Source organism: Sylvia atricapilla, chromosome 6 (genome assembly GCF_009819655.1).
Source record: "Sylvia atricapilla isolate bSylAtr1 chromosome 6, bSylAtr1.pri, whole genome shotgun sequence".
NCBI lineage: Eukaryota > Metazoa > Chordata > Aves > Passeriformes > Sylviidae > Sylvia > Sylvia atricapilla.
This window is the reverse complement of record NC_089145.1, coordinates 15,999,572-16,016,049: the sequence shown is the minus strand read 5'-3', so window position 1 is coordinate 16,016,049 and position 16,478 is coordinate 15,999,572. Positions and strand designations below refer to the sequence as shown.

Genomic DNA, 16,478 nt, shown 5'->3' with positions numbered 1-16,478 from the left:
TCATCACTGATCCCATGCCAGATATTTCAGACTTAGTATGACACAGTGTTTGTTGGCTGTTTAGACCTACAATTATACATGTTTTTCATGGTGCTCCTCTGAGCACGTCGGCCTGGCAACAGCTGTGAGCCAAGACAGCTCCTGCCTACAGCAGCCCCTCCCTGAACACCCATAGGGTCATGCACTGGCTTGGGAATATCCTCTCCTGACTCATGCCAGGACAGAGGAGGGCTTGCTGGGGAGCATCACTAGGACTGGACTTCTTGCCCTGCACCCTGAGCTAATTGCAGAGGTGGGGCGCCCTGCCCTCCTGGCAGCACACTTTGGTGCTTGTAAAGAGCTGTTCTGGTGGGAAGGAGACTAGCTGCTTTTGGCTGCTAGTCCTGCTGTTTCCTCAGGATTATCTCTTGTTTGCCTCTCTTGGTCTCTGTATTTGGCTGCCCGAAAGTGAGTGCTGGCAGAGTAATCTGGACTGAGTTAAGTGGGAATTCAGGGTGAAGGTGGGGTGGGCAAACCCTATCCCATAGGCCAACATGTAAACCACACCATCTATGCAGCTGATGTGCCAATGGTGTGCCCTTTTCCCTGAACTGGGGCTCCTGGGGAGCTGGGCAAATGCTGATGCCTGCCAGGCTGGTTTCAAAGTGGTGGATACATGTGCCTGGTGAGGACAGGCTGGTGGGATGGCAGAGGGGAAGATGCATCATTTAAAAGGAAAACCAGAGACCCCTCCCCTTCTAGGGGCAGTCCTAGGGGCTGCTGGTGGAGGCACAGGGTCTCCAACTGAGACAGGGCTCTTAGTCCTTGCTGAGGATGTGAGGCTGTCCCTGTGAGAACATCTTCTCGAGGTGGGATCCCACCACTGACATGCAGGCAAGGACCCCTGGAAACCATGGTGGCAGATGGTGGCCCTTGCAGTGACTGGGCTTTGGGGCTTATGCTGGCAGTGGTTGACATCCCAGCAGTATTGGAGAGAAATGCTTGAGCTGTATTTCCTCACTAGCAGGATTAGGGTATTTTTGTTTCTATTTTTTTTCCCCTTGACCATGTGTGAGCCTTCAACTGATTTTGCAACTAGTGCTACATAGCAGAATGATTGTGTAATTAATGGGAACTGGTGCAGCCGTATCTCTCTGGGCCTCCAGCCCTCCTTCCCACAGTGATGGAGGCAGATCTGCTCTCTCTCACAGCATCTCACCTTCTCTGCTTTCCCTGCTGCTGGGAAGAGCTTTGGGAAACTCCAGTGCCACACGATGTGCTCCTGGGTGTTCCAGTTCCTGTTGTGAGGTGGTGTTGTGCTGCAGAGATTTATGGTGGTTCTCCTAGCTTAAACTGTGCTAAAAAATAACAGATGAATTAATTCTTTGTTTTTCTTCCTGTGTCCACTGTACTCCTACCCACTTCCTGGTGGGACCAGGGAGTTTGTTTCTGTGAAAGGATCCAAGCAGCTGTGGGACTGATGCTGACCTTACTGTTCCTGGATACGTGGTATGACTCACACTGATGCACGTGGCAGTGAGGGGCAGGAGAGGAGAGGAGACACAAGGAGCCTCGGCACTCCAAGGCAGTGGTGTGGGATTTATCCTGCACTGCTCTTTCTCTGTGGCCATGTCCTTCGTGCTTTTGAATAGTGGGTTTAAATCTCCCTGCTCCACAGAGATGGGGATAGTGACTCTGTCGATTCCCATTCTTGCAAGCTGTGGGTCCTGCCCTGCTCCCCTCTCCCTGCGGTCCTGCAAGGAGGAAGGATGAGTTTTCTTGTCATATTTAATATCTTTCTCAAAGATGAAAGCCAGGGAAAAGGGCAGGAAGCCTTCCCCAGAGGTCGAGTGGCCCAGCCACCTTGAAAGATTTTTCCAGGCAGAGTTCAGTACCAGGAATTTCTCTCCCTGGGAGCAACACAGAGCTCAGCCTGTTGCCTGTTGCAGTTAAGGGACCCCCTTCCTCACTGCCTCACTTCTGGTGTTTCCAAATTATCTTAGCACCTCAGACCAGTAAGAGCTAATGTCATGACCTCTCTCCAGTCCTGTATTTCATCATCCAAGCATGGTTTCTGTCAGCCCTGTTCACTGAAAGCCCCATCTCTGAGAGGCAGTCAGTCCTGGAACTGGGGTGGAAGTCTGCCAAGTGCTTTCAAGACAAGGAGCTCTTACTGGCATCCTCCAGGAGTCAAACCCGGTGTGGAGCCCAGGCTCTCTTGCTGGGGGAATTAACAGCTTTTCCTCTGCCCATTTACACAGAGACTCTCACCTCCCATAGGTAGCAGCGTCCTGTTCACCTCCAGTAGGCTCCTGCCTCCTCGTGGTGACAGTGGTTGCATTCCTCCTTGCCCCTCCTCAGCTCCCTGAGGATCATCTGGCATCTCTGCCTGAGTGAAGAGTGTTTGCAGTGATTTCATTCAACCCCGAGCTGCTGCTGGCCCATGGCTGTGAGCTACATCTCTGCCTGCCAGGGCTCCTTCAAGTTACATCCTTGCCTGGCTCGGTCCATGGGAGTCAGTGGCAGGTTTGGGCCGATTCTCTCCAAAAAGAAAAACGCTGTAGGTGCACACTTCATTTCAACTCTGGCCAATTGTGGTGAAGTCAATAGGAATGACTTAAACTTACTTCACATGCTTAAACCTAATTACTCCTGCAAGCACTTGCAGGGCTGGGACAAGCTCTTTTTTAGCATGTTTTGTGGTGGATCTCTTGCATCTTCTCACTAAATTTAGAAAGAAAAATATGCAGTGTGATATCATCTTAGCAGCCCACAGAGTGAGGCCAGCATCAGTGTCTGGGCTTTGTGGATTTTGTTGTTCGTAATCACTTAGGCAATGCTTAGTAAATACCTGCAGGGAAAAAACCCAAGCTGTTTTGAAATGAGGAGACAGTGGAAAGGAGAGTAGGTACTTCCTTTCTTTTATTGAAATTTCTTGGTGTTTTTCATGGGCAGCTTCCCCATTTCAGCTTACCAGGCGTCAAGAAACATTTCTGCAGAAGCGATTGAAAGGAAACGTGTGAATGAGATGAGAGGGGCTGAAAGCAGAAGGAAGGTGAGGGTCTCAGCAGAGTGGCTCCATCACAACTGCTCCCATTTTGCAGACAGCCAGAGGAATATTCCCACTTACCTTGGGAAACATGGGCAGGCCATGCCGTGAGCACCATAATGTGCAAGTATAAGGCATGGCTGGAACTTGCTAGGTACAAGTCCAGGCACCTGTTGGTTTGGCAGAGTAGAGGATGTCTTCTCACCCAAAATGCACATATGGACCAGGAGATGCAGTTTAGGACAAAAGACTCTTTTGTTTTTTCCTCCCAAGACTACCCACATGAGGAGGTACATGAGGAACAACCATCTGAATGCGTGGCAGATGTGCATTTTGTTTTAGCAGGTGGCAATCATAGTCCTTCATCAAACACTCGTGCACTTCTTTTATCTCCTGAAGTATCACTGTTTCATGGAGGCAAGCCAGATTTAGCCAGATTTTTTGCCTCTTGCCCAATGTGATGGCTGGGAAAACTGAGGCACGGGCAACTTGGTGACTCGGGCAGGTGAGGGGCAGTGTTTGAGTCCAGAAGCAGGGTGCAGGCTGCTTGCCTGCCTGAGGCTGCAGCTCTGTGGCTTCCCCCAAAATCCAGCTGCTATCTCCATCCCAGGAGAACGTTTCTCTCTGGTGTGGCATTTCCCAGTGCAAACCCCCTTTGGTATCAATCTGACTCTTGGCTCACCTCCGGGCGTGCGGGGACTGTTCGGAGCTGAGACCTTCACGCAAGACTTCTGCTGTGAACGGAGTGGGAGCGATTTACAGCCCTGTCGAGTGCAAGTTGCCAACCTGGATTTCTGCTCCCTGGTTGCTTTGTGTAATCAGAAAAACAGTGGCAAAGGTGGGAAATAAACAGAAGGAAAAAAAAAAAAAATAAAAAGGGCGGGGGGCGGAGGGTGCGGACGGGAGAGGAGGGGGCTGGAGAAGATGAAGGAGGGAGAGAAGAGTTAAAGGCAGGAGAGAATCCCCCTGGCAGGGGAGCGGGGAGCGCCGGGCTTTGTGCCGCGGGGCCCGCCGGCGGCTGCGCCCCCAGAGATTCTCCCGTGACACTTCCACGAGGCAGAGGGGGAGGAGGGGGAGGAGGTAGAGGTGGAGGAGACAAGCCGGGGGTGTGGAGCAGGGGGGGCGAGCAGAAACAAAAGGAAACCAGCTGCAGAACTTCCTGAAGGCGGAGAGGGGGCCGCGGGAGCGCGCAGTGCCGGGCGGCTCCTGCGGCGCTGGGGAGGGGGCGGCAGCGGGACCCTGCCCGCCGCGGCTCGGCCACCATGACCAGCGCGATCCTGAGGAGGAACTCCAGCAAGCAGGGCCTGCAGAACCTCATCAGGTGAGCGCCCACCTGCCCGCGGGGACCCGCGCCCGGCTCCGGCGGGATGTGCCCGCGCTGAGGGGCGCGGTGGGGGACGCCGCGGGGGAAAGGCGCCGTGGTTCAGACCGACCGTCTTCGCGTCCCTTTAAATCGGCTGAATTGCGTCCTCACCCTGGTTTTCCAGCAGACCCGATGCGTTGGAAGGAAGGATAATAGATAACCCTCCCTCTCCTCCCCAAAAGCTGTATGAGAAAAGCAGATTGGAACTTACTGATGGCTTTTCCAGGAGCTCCCAACTGAAATAACTGAGCACAACTGTGCTGTGACACTCACCTGAGCCGCTGGTTTCCCCGCTCCCTGCAAGGGACGTCTCAGTACGTGGCTTTTTGTGTCTCCTGAGTGCTGAACGCTTCTGCCTAGAAAAAGGATTTTTCTTTTTTCCCCGCAGGAACTGTACGTTGTGCACGCTGTGATGCGCGTTTTTAATTCAGAGATCAGTAAAGGGCCGGATCCTCCCAGGGCTGCAAGCTGACACTGCTCTTTTTTCGATTTAATTGATCACAATAGCGCTTTGAACCTTTCTCTTAGACTCTAATTGCCAGGGCAGGGAGGTGGATGGCTCAGTTGGGCTTATTCCCGTTTGTCAGCCGGCGCTGAGCCGGGGAGCACGGCTACATTGTCTGCTGGCGTTGGGACTCCCTGCCATGCGGTCACTGGGCTCTTCCCTGGGGGCTGGAACTGCTGCTTCCCTCCACGGGTCTCTGGGATCCACCTCTGGGTGATGGTGGTGTGCCATGCTGATGGCCCTGGTTGGGCTGAATGGAGCCGCTTCTCACCTCTTCATATTTAACTGAGCAGCTGGATGGGTGAGAGGTGGAATTAGGGAGTGCTGGACTCACACTGTCAGCTCTTGGCTCCTTTGTGCTCACTGGGACTGCTGGTCTCCAGCTGAGAGGTGAAGGGTATCGTGGTGGGGTTTATTTCACCAGGCATTTTCCAGTCAATTTGGGATCTCCTTGGTTGGTAATACAGCTCCTAAACCTCATCACTCAAATAAGTTTCTTGCCTTGGAAGGTCAATGTGTGCCTACAGCCCACCCAGTCCTTGCCACCTTCTGCCCTTCTGGGCCCAGGGAAGTTGGCAGAAGAGTTCCCACCGGTTGCACAGGCCCCTGGGATGGAAAGTGAGCGGGAGAAACTGACTCCTCTGGGTTCATCTTTTGTTTGGCCTCTTGGACCCATTCCCTGGTCTCAGGCCAGAGGGACCGAGATCTGAGTTCCACATCCCTGTTTCAGAACAGGGCTTTGTAGGGGCTCACAAGGGGTAGGGAAACCTCTGTGGGTGTGCAGAAGGCAGGGATAAGCTCAGATTTGGGGCCAGCTGGGACTGAGGAGGGCCAGGCAGATGAACTGGGCTGGGAATTGCATGCTTACAGCTGGGTAGCAATTTATTTTGCAGGGTGACAGATGGGGGGAGCAAGGGGAAGCACATGTGCTTCATGCAGAGAAAAGGGGTGTCCAAAGAACTGTCCTCAGCACAGCCTAAACCAGGGGTGTTTTCCTGTCCTGAGTGACATTTCCAAGTTCCTCCTGCTGTGGATAAGGGACTTCTGGCATCCCAGAGACGCACAGGGACTTTTTTACAAGGTGGCATGTTTCCTGAGTGGGGTTTTTACACTTAACCTGATGGAGGCTTAGCTTTGTGGCTATGTTTTCCAGTCCTGCTGATGAGGAGTGGAGTAGGGTGTGAAGGATTTCCATGGTTTACACACAAAAAGCCTCACCTACCCTGACAGGATTCAACAGCAGAACAGGCAGGGGCTGCTCCATACACACCATAGCCTATTTTGCAGTTGCATTTTTCTCCTGGAACAGTTTCTCCTGGAGTTGCTGAGACTGGCTATGGGGCTGGCTCTGCAAGCCCTGCCACCTTGGCTGCAGGAAGGAGCTTCTTTAGTGAATGGCTTGAGGCTCCTGGCTTGAAGATACCTTGCTGTCAAGATTGCTGTGCTCTGCTTTTTTCTGTCCCAAGGTGACTGCAACAGAGTGGTTACACTGTGTAGGTCCTGGGCTCTTCTGGTGTGTCCAAGTGCTTTGGAGACCTGGAGCACATGAGTGAGAACAGCTGCTTAGAGCCATATTCACGAGCACTGGGGATATCAGTGTGGTGTCAGGATTTACCTGGCTGCTCCTGCTGCAGGGCAACAGCAGGGATAACCTGGGAATTATCTTCTCTGAGAAGAAGAAAAGCTCCCTCAGCTATGGAAGCTGCTTTCCAGCTGTCCAACAGCTGGGTTAAGGGTTCCTGAGCTGAAACCAGCATCAGTCTTCTGGATTTTGGGTTGAAGAGCTGAGTCCCAGTGCTTTAAGCATCCTGTCTTGTGCTTGATACAAAACCCCAGCATTTCAGACAAAGGGTCCCGTGGGTGAAGCATCACCCCAACATCAGTCCCAGGAGTCAGATTTGCATGAAATGGCTTTTCCACTGACTGCTGACAGGCTTAGTGCAGTGCTCTGGAGTGGTTTGGTGTGCTTGGGATCACTGGGACACCTTGGAGACGCCTGGAGGCTGAAGCACTGCGCCACTACTCTAGGAAACATCTTTCACCTCTGCCCAGCCAGGAGGTGGACTGGAAAAATTAGCCCTCCTTCTTCCTCACTGGCTTTGCAGAAGGTGCAGGCAGGGACATTCCATTGACATCTGAAAAGCTGGAGGCTGAAAAGAGCCCAGGGATAGGTCTTGCAATTGCAGAGCAGGAGTGGCTGAGTAATTAGCTGGGAAAGGTATGAGAAGAATGGGCAATTGCAGGGCTATCTACCTTCCCTGCTTTGGCCCTTGTGCCCGGGCACTCCCCTTGTCCAGCATAGTTTCTCTATCAGGATATCACTGGGGAAATATTTCTCCCTTTGTAGCTTACAGCGATGATGCCTCACACGCCCACAAGGCTTTGTGTTTTTTTGAAGTCCTCTCCAAACATGAGCCACTTTATCTTGTTATCACGATCCCTTTTTCCTTATCCTTCTAATGAATTCCTATAAATAAGATAGGGATCCAGCACCTGTCATGTCGATTCATTCAGTTCATTATCTGCTCCTGCTGGAATTTTACTCTCCTTCTATTTATCGAGCCTGAAGTGTTTCACAAAAGAATATGGCTGTTTAATTAACCTACAAATCAGCCTCTCTGTGAAGCAGCTGTGCTGCTCCTTGGAACTGGATTATTGGGCCTCGTGGTTGTCACTGCTCCTACTGAGTGCTGTGGTGGCTTGCTGCAATTGTGTCCCCATCGCTGGGCTGTGGGTGCCTGGCTGGGACATGTGAGTGTATGGATGCCACCTGGAAGCACTGCTGCTCTTGTCTCTTTTATCCAGCGTGTGGGTGAATGTGGGGTGCCATTAGGAAGTGAGCTGTGATTTGTTCTTGGGGAAAAAGGACAGTGTTCTTGCACGCTACAACACCCCTTTGCTTCCCAGCACAATGGGGACCTGTGCAGAACAGGGGCTCCAGAGCATGGCTTCTGCATGAGCAACAAATAAACCAGTGTCTCTAATGATGTGTGTTTTCAATGCCACAAAGTCTGAAGTGCAAATAATGCTGTGGGAAAAGGGGGCTGAATCTTGAGGATGAAAAAACTCAGGGGAAGAAAACAAGCCAGAAAATTTGATCACAGGATAGAGATAATTATTTCCTCTGTAGGATGGGATTTTTGCCTTGTTATCTTCTGTGGATTCATTGACATGGGAAACCAGAATGTGAGATCTGAAATGAGTCTTGCACAACTGCGTTTTGGCCTGCTGTATGTGATGAGATGCTTGCCACCTCCAGCACTCATGTCCTGGCACCCATGATGGGGCTGCAGGGCCGCTTCTTTCTCCCTACAACACATTACTGCCTTTTCAAACCATGCTCTTGGTGATGCTTAGAGTTCCTCAGCACTAGGGGAAGCTTTAAAATTCCCTGAACTCCTTGAATTTTGGTGCGTGTTGTGAGTGTAATATTCAGTTTGATCAGGATATGGGGGCTCTGCCCAGCTCTGTGGGACGCTTTCCTTTCTGCCTGCATTCGATGTTTCCCAAAGCTTGCCAGGATGTGTCTCAGCAGGGAAGATGCTGTTTCAGTATTTTTGTCTTGACCTCCTGAGTGCTGAGCTGGGAACAAGGAGCTTGAAGCACTTGGGAGCGCTGGGTGGTGCTTTGAAAGGGAAGAACACAGTTTTGTGGGGTGGGGGAGTCTGTGGTTGATGCCAGGACATGGTCTGGGCACAGTTTGTTGCCTGGGAGATAGCTACTCTCTCCAGGGGCTATTGCTGCACCACTTTGCTCCAACTCTCTGTCTCTTAGATAGGTGTAGGGAGCGAGGAAATCCTGCTGTGAAGAAATGGAGCAGCTCTTTAGGGGAAGATAGGGAAACTGAGCCAGTAGCAGAGCTGTTGTGTGGGAAGAGGAGGGAGATGGGGACAGCAGGGGACACAGGGCCTTCATCAGTGTGATTCATGCTTTGCAGTGCTGCCTACATGTGTCATGAAGAGCCTAAGGTGCTTCCCTTCTTGAATCTAACCTATCTTGATGCTTTTATTAGTGGCCTTCATTTTTTTCTATCCCTCTGTGTCCCATTGCCGTGGCCAGGGCAGAGGCTGCTGGCAGGGAGGAGTGTCCAGTAGAGCCCTTTGGGCCAGATTGATGGCATGCCATGGGGATTCCCACATCCCAGTGTGACTTCTGTGGTGCCAGCTGCTTGCAGAGTGATGGCACCATATTCTGCAAGCCAGGAGGAACCTGGGGATTTGCAGCTAGGTGAGCTGTGGGGCAGGGTGAGGGTAAGGGCTGAGCCAGTGTGTGGTGGGTGAGTCCCTCCCTGGGTGCCTTGTGGGGTGCCCACCCTCAGCTTTCACCCCAAGGATAACAGCTCATCCTTTCTCTCCAGTCAAAGCAGCTCATCTGTCTCTTCTGAGTACTCTGTGGATCCATTCCCAGGTTTTTTCCAGCCCTGGGGTTTGTTTTGTCAGAGCTCCACCTACCACTGACCTTTCCCAGAAACAAGTGCATGGGTTTTGTTTGCCTTTAGCCTGGCCTGACTCAGATTTTTACCTGCTCTCAAGCAATTGGATGTTCAGGGCCTGAACTTTGAGCCCTTGGAAATTTTGGGAAGCTGTAAGTGAGCCTTTGAGCCCATCATGGCTGCACAGGGTTTTGGCATCCTCTGATGGTGTGGAGAAGGGCCACCACATGTATCTGAGCGTGGTTCAGCTCGAAAGAGCACTGGATGGAGAAGCTGAGGCCTGAGACTTTGCAGCTGTGATGGTGTCCTAAAAACTAAATTTCAGCTTCCACATTATTTTGGTTTCTCCTTCTCCCTCCATGTCGAACTCTTTCGATGGAGCATCAAATAGCATCAGCACCATTTGATGATGCTCTGTGGTGGGCAAAGGGCAACTGGGGCTGCCAAGTGCCTATGTCCCACAGCAAGAAGCTGGAGTGCCATGCCCTCAAACGCAGGATTTTGGGATCAGTATTTTGGGATCAGTATTTTGGGGCAAGGACTCTTTTTCCTCATGGAGACGCTCTGCCCTAGCGCAGCAGGGACCGAGGGTTTGCTGCTGGCTGTGGTTCCTGCTGCAGCACAGCTCGTCAGCGATGGCTGTGAGCAAAGAGAGCCTCAGCTCTCCCAGGGAGTGGAGCAGTGCGTTCTCACGGCCTCCCGGTGCCTCCTGCCAGTGCTCAGACACCAAACTCCCTCCTGCTGCTGGGGGACCTGCCTCGCCCCCAGGGCTGCAAAGTGAGGGCTAAGCCAGCTGTGCTGTAAAAACCACCACACCGATACAAATCTTGCTCTAAATCCTGGCTTGAGGCAGGGATAAGGCAATTGCTCACCTTTCTAGGCTGGGACTTGTTTTCCAGCAGGAGAATATCGAGAAGGATGGTGGCTGACTGGAGCCAAGGCAGGGAGGCTGTGGAGTCTTGCTTCCCTCTTAAAGAGGAGAAAAATAAAGTACAAAGCTGCATAAGGCAGTCTGCATCTCTTTGACAAGCCTGTTTTCTCCTCTGACCTGCTTCTCCCTTGCAAAAACAGAGCCCAGACTTCCTGCCCTGTGGAAAAAAATCTCCAATTCCTTGAACCTTAGGGCTGAGATGGAGAGACCGTGAGAAAGAGCCATGGTTCGAGGTCATCCACAGCGCTGATTTCTCACACCTACTGAATGCAGTGCAGTGCTGGGAGGGCCCGGGCTCCAGCCCTTTCCTCCCCCCTGCCAAATTCCTGACCGGTGATGGTGATACATTATTGCACCAGCCTATCTGTGTGCTAAGGACCCACGGTCCTGAGGGTGCAATTCATCATCTTGGAAGGGGTTCGTTTGGATTCTGTCTGCCACGATTAAAATCAATAATAATAAAAAGAAACAGTTGTTCCCAGTGGTTGGCTCGTGCCTCTGGGAGTGGTTGTGCATCACCTATGGTGTCTGGAAGCATGGAGCATTCCGTGTACCTTATTGGAGCCACAGTCCTGTGATTGGCAGGAGGGGACAGATGAAGCTCATGATGAAGGACTAGCCCTGCCTTTATCCCTCCTCCAGGGTCTGCTTCTGCCATTTGCCGCCAGCTTTCCCAAGTGCGTCTTGCTTTGCTTGTGGAAGCAGTAAATTACCATCCTGGGGCTTTCCCTGCCTGTCATGCCACAGTGACAGGTCAGTCTTTGCAGGGGATTTAGTGAAGGCTAAACTAGGCAGAGTTTTATATGTGGCACATGAGATGCAGGGCTGCACATCTGCACATCCTTCCAAGGGCAGAAATGGGATGTGCTTGTGTAGAGGAAATCCAAGATCTGTTTAAAAAAAGAAGAGTTGCTTTTATTTTTAAAAGGGAGATTGGTCTCTGCGAATGTGGTTTCCCTTCTATTTGTGCTTGATGAAAGTTTGGGATGTATCATGTTCTGTCCAGATGCCTTGGTGTGTCCTTATCACCCCATACGTGCTGCCTTTCCACACCCCCAGTTCCAGAAGGAGGTGGAGATGGGCTCTGTGGCCACTCCTGGGTGTGAAGCAGCTCTATCCTGCTCTTCACATCCTGAAAGTGACCTGTGATTTATAGGAGAAATAGGGAGACGTGGCTGAGACTGCACAGCTACGTGTGGGGTGGGGAAGCTTGGTATGAGAAAAAGGCTGAGGGTGAAGCACACAGATGCATTTTTTCCTCTCCCCCTGCCCCCCTTCTTGTTCAAACTCTGTAGCCTGGACTCCAAACGGAGCAATGCAGCTGAGGAATTACATGAATGTATGGGAGGGAGAGGCTTATGGAGTATCTCTGGCTGCCTTTGACTGACACACTGCTGTTTCAGAGCTAGAATAACTCTCCTGGGGCCAGGCTGAAATAAACTTCAGGCTGTGACATAATAATTCTTCATTTTATTTCTTTTCTCAATCTCCCTGTATTGTACTGCTATGCACAGCCCCTTCCTTATTCAGTGGGATGGTGACCCAGCTGTAATCTTTGCTATCGAGCCACGTTACTCCTAAGGCATGGAAACCCATGACTTCTGTGGTGGCCTGACACCAGTGGTCCTGAATGACATGAGTGGAGGCATTATCTGCCTGTTTCAGCATACTTGACTCAGTCACACAGAGCCATTATATGCCGCTAATAAGTGATTAATTTGTTGGCAGAAGATCAAGTGGGTGAGGGAGTTGTAGCCTTCAGAGAGTGTCCTCTTCCCTTTCGTGAGCTGCACGTCTCCTGCCAGCAGTCAGGGCCCTTTATAAATGTGTGATAAATGCAATATGAAATAAAGCCTGCTTGGCAGCAGATGAACTTGCTGATGGTCCTAGGCCGTATTCTGCACTGATGTTGTATCTGGCACTGTGACAGGGCAATGCAGGCTACAGTGGATTGCATGGAAGAGGAAGGTCCCTTGAATTGGTTTCTGGCATCTCCCTTTCCCCAAACCTCAACAGAATGGAGATGGGGTGGCTCCTGGGGGAAGCAGGGCTGTCCTTCACAGTTCTTTTCTAATTCATGCAGCCCATGGCTTGCAGGGGGTATTTCCAGCTGTGGTGGACACTGGGTTTTTCACAGGTGATGGGACAACGTATCTTCTGGGGTTGCACGTGGCTCCTCCTAAATCCTGTTCCCAGAATCTTTTCCCTCTTGTACCCTGGCTTTGTGGCGGCAACCAACCCAACAGAGGCAGCAACCAAAGCCAACACACTGCTGGCCTGATACCCTGGTGAGCTCAGGAGACAGGAATGTCCAGTGTGCTGGTAGAGGGTTCCTGAGTTTTTCTGGAACAGGTCTGCAAAGCCCAAAGCCTCTGGGAGGCATTTGATTTTCCTTTCTGGAATTAGCTTTAGTGCTGAAGGTTGGGTTTGGGCCAGCAAAGCTTCCTTTGAGCCGTCAACCATGCAAAAGACTCCTTGAGTCTGCAGAGTTTCCCTTAAACACAGCTCATCTGGTGCCAGAAATTTCCCTCGCCTGAGTATTAAAATCTCCTCAAGTGCCGGTGAGGAGTTGCCCGAAGGAAACGTGACCTTCCCAGATGTGCTGACTTGTCTGGAGCGGGGTTTGTGGCCGTGTGGAACTGGGCAGCCAGAGTGTGGGTGCCTGTATTGCTGTGCTGCAGGAAGAGGTGCTCTATAGTGCAAACAGAAATAAAGCCCCACCCTTGGCTGGGGGTCCGGAGGGAGGTGAGGTCAAGAGCTGGATCTGAAATAGGCAGCTGGCCCTGGTCAGAGCAGAAATCTAAGCATCCCAAATGCTTGGCAGGCAGTGTCTCTGTGGGCACAGCTGAACCAAGGGGCTTTCAGTACATCCTTATACCTCCAGGATGTCCTCAGGAAGAAAAAAGCCCATTCCACAAAGCGTGTTTGGCTCAACCAAGACATCCAAAAGCTGTTGGCAGAGATGTAGGGACTGTGTAAGAGAAATGACCCAGCCCTGTGATGAGCTCTTGCTGGAGCAAATCTCACCACAGCTCTGGGCTGCTGGGGCCACTGAGGTCTCTCTACCTTTTCTCCTCCTTTCTCCAGTCACACTAAAGTTTGTTTAAGGGGGTGAATTTCCTTTCACATTGCATGAAAGTCCCTCTGTAGAGGGGTTTTATAAAGACAGGTGGCTGGATGCAGGAGTGTAGCATGCTGTAGCTCATCTTGCAACTCCTCAAGCTTCAAGCCTTGCTTTCCATTTCCCCATCCTGCGATGGATGAAATGAAGTTGAGAACTCTTGGTCCCACTGGCAGCTATGAGTCTGCTCCTTCCCTAAACCTCCCCAGCCTGTGACCAACCTGGGACAGTGCTGGCTGGAGGTGAAGATATGTGGGATCAGCCTGATCCTGAAGCACTGGGTAATTAATTATTTCTAGAATTGGGAAAGACGGTTGTGAAATGCCACCGTGGGCTGAGCATGTAGAGTTACTGAATGTGGTTGTGAACAATTAGAGCAAATGGGAGACCGTGGCCCCGTTTTAGTAAATGGAACCATTTGGAAATTAAATCTTTCCACCTTTTTGCTTCGAAAGGCAATTTAACAGCTGACCCCCTGCTCACACTTGTGCTTGTCCAAATTGAAATGGCACATTTTGTCTGGGGTCCAACAAACCCCTGTAGCTGACCCAAACACAAGGACTTTGGCAAGGCTTAGTTTCTCATTTGCTTGTGCTTTTTGCTTCTTTTTGTTTCTTTTTGTTTTGTTTGTTTTTCACTAAAGACAAATATTTGTGCTGCTAGGTCAGTCCAAAAGTAATCGTCCTTTTTCCTCTGCCTGTCAGTGTGATTACTGAACCCCAACGCATTGCTTATTAAACCTCACTCCCCTACCAGCCTATTTGAGCATGGCAGAGAGCTCAGAATCTGAAAATAAACTTGGTTTAGGTGTTTGCTAGAGGGTGCTGGTATTTTTGAATGTGTGGGGGCTTTATCTGCAGCCCCTATTGCTGAGCAGGGGCGTACTGTTCCCAGCATTGCAGCCCCCCCCAGGATGCTCAGAGCATCTGAGACACATCCCAGCACAGCAGCAGGCAACCTGGAAGCTGGAATTGCTCTGTGACAAACCTGGGTTGCTCTGTGGCAAAGGGAGCTGGGAAAGTTATTTCTCTGCTTTTGCAGAAAAATGCTTCTCCCCAGAACGGTCGCCCCTGGCTCTGTCCTCAGCCTGTTCGAAGGATGCAGGGACAGAATAGCGAGCCGGTGAGGTCATGGGGAGAGAGTTAGTCACATCCAACTGGGAAAGGGAGCGGGCTGCCAACCAATGTTGCTCTCACAGTGTGGAAAGCTCATGTGGTTCAGAAGGGACCCCCCCCTCCAGGCTCCCTAGAGCACCCTGGCCAAGCTGGGGGTGTTGGTGGAGCACCGCCTCTGCAGCAGCTTCCCAAGGAGGGAGTGAAAGATTTAATAGAAATCTAACTTGTTCTGGCATAAACATGGACTTTGCTTCTCGAAACTGGGGCGATATGGGCGAGAAGGGGTTAAGAGCCTTTCCAAATTGGAGACTATCTGGAGCTGTCGCACAAGGGAGGGAGATCATGGCAGAGTTTAATGAATGACTTCATTTATATATTAAAAAAAAAAAAAAAAAAACACACAACAACAACATGGTGGCTTCCTGCCAGGTCCACAGACAAGGGTTTCTATGGGAACCTGAGGAAAAATAATAAATAGGAGTGTGGGATGAGTTGGGAAGGGAGGAGGGGAGCCAGGGAGGCTCTGGTTTGGGTCTGCTTTGTTCCTCCTGGAGACCAAGGTGGCAAGGGGTGATGAGGGGTAAAAAGGGAAAGAGCTGAATTTGGTGCTTGCAGAAAGACCCCACCCAAAAGAAGGCAGGCAGTAACTACACTGCAGTGGAGCATTCTCCTGGGCTGGTCCTGGGGTCTGCTTTGTTCCCTGCTCCTCTGTGGGCATAGCAGGATGGCCAGCCTTTCTTCATTGGGCTCACAACCTGGCTTTGCTGCCTTGGGCCTGGTGGGAGTTTGGGAGGGCAATAATTTGGAGTCATCCCCAGCTTCCTGACAGGCTGGTGGTGGGATCACTGTGAAAAGGGATGCTACTGGGGCTAAGCTCAGCAGTCCTACTGGTACTGCAGAGTAAAATAGGCTCTGAGGGAGTCTTCCCTGGAAAGGCTGACAAGGTTCACAGTGTAATTAGAAAGGCTGCTTTTCTCATCAATTAATCCAAATGGGCTTTTTTCCCTCCATTGCTGGGATAGGGAGGTATCTGTCCTCAACTTCAAAACAGCTTTTTGGTGAGACTTACAGTTGGGTGAGGCCCTCTCATGTGCTTCATAGTCCAGACTGAGGGCAAAGCCGGACAAGCTGGCAGAGTGGCACTTGTCGGGCCAGCTGAAACCTGCCCCTCATCCACTCAAACTGGGCTATAACAAGTCTCAACTAAGGCATTTCTGTTTGGGTTTTTCCCGCATTTTCCTTTCCACAGGCTCTTTGTTCCAATCTGAATAGTGTTGCACCGTATCTCCCATCGAGCAGGTTCATCCTAAGAGGACCCTGGTCCTCAGGGTGTGCCTGAGGTGGGGAAGTGCAGGTTGGGCTAGGTCCTGCTGCTGGTGGGAGAACGACACATGGGAATGTGTGTGCCTTCCTGAAAGACTTTTCTGTAAACAGGCTTGAAAATGCCAGGGGAACAGCCTTTGTGTCGGTTTTGGACCGGGCTGAGCCAGGGGTGAGTGAGGTGAGGAGGCATCTGCCCCAGCATCAGCCCTGTGTACCACAGATCAGACCTGCCCAGCTCCAGCTGCCATCACAGGCCCTTTGGGTGAGTGGTGGCCACCTCATGACATGTCCCTTTCTGCCTGAATCTCAGCTGGTGCTGCCAGTGGAGCAGGAGCCGATCCCACGTGGGGAATGACTGGACTGGCGTTATCACCAGGGAAGGAATGTGGCATCCACCTTATCGCTTCCTTGGGGATGCAAGAGGCTGTTCTGCTGACAGAGGCATTATTATCCAGCAGTTGAGATGTCTGGGAGAAACCAGGGTACATTTTTCTTCTCTGCAGGGGTGGCAGGAAGCCAGGCAGGGCAGAGCAGGAGATAGGTGCTGCCCTCCACCACTGTTTTCTTGGCTCCTGATCAGGCAGGAGCAGCTCAGCTCATGAGGAAACTCATCTCTGGGGTACAGATCTTTCCTTCCGTGGCCAAAGCTTGAGATGAAGG

General features: G+C 51.5%; 1 protein-coding gene and 1 long non-coding RNA gene across 3 annotated transcripts in view; one reads left to right on the top strand and one right to left on the bottom strand.

Moving 5' to 3' along the window:
• The window catches only part of LSP1 (lymphocyte specific protein 1), a 48,289-nt gene that overhangs the window by 7,631 nt on the left and 24,180 nt on the right, over window positions 1-16,478 (top strand). The window contains exon 1 of one of the 2 annotated variants that reach the window (XM_066320901.1): window positions 4,183-4,349. The exons of the other annotated variant lie outside the window; for it this stretch is intronic. Within the exon in view, the coding sequence (XP_066176998.1) occupies window positions 4,291-4,349 (59 nt within the window). The 5' untranslated portion in view covers window positions 4,183-4,290. Of the gene's footprint in view, window positions 1-4,182; window positions 4,350-16,478 lie in introns of those variants that run through there. 2 annotated transcript variants of the gene reach the window in all.
• Window positions 2,886-3,306, bottom strand: LOC136362436 (uncharacterized). The gene is made up of 2 exons (XR_010743798.1): window positions 3,110-3,306; window positions 2,886-3,017 (listed from the first exon to the last, which is right to left on the bottom strand). It is a non-coding gene; the product is annotated as an uncharacterized lncRNA (long non-coding RNA).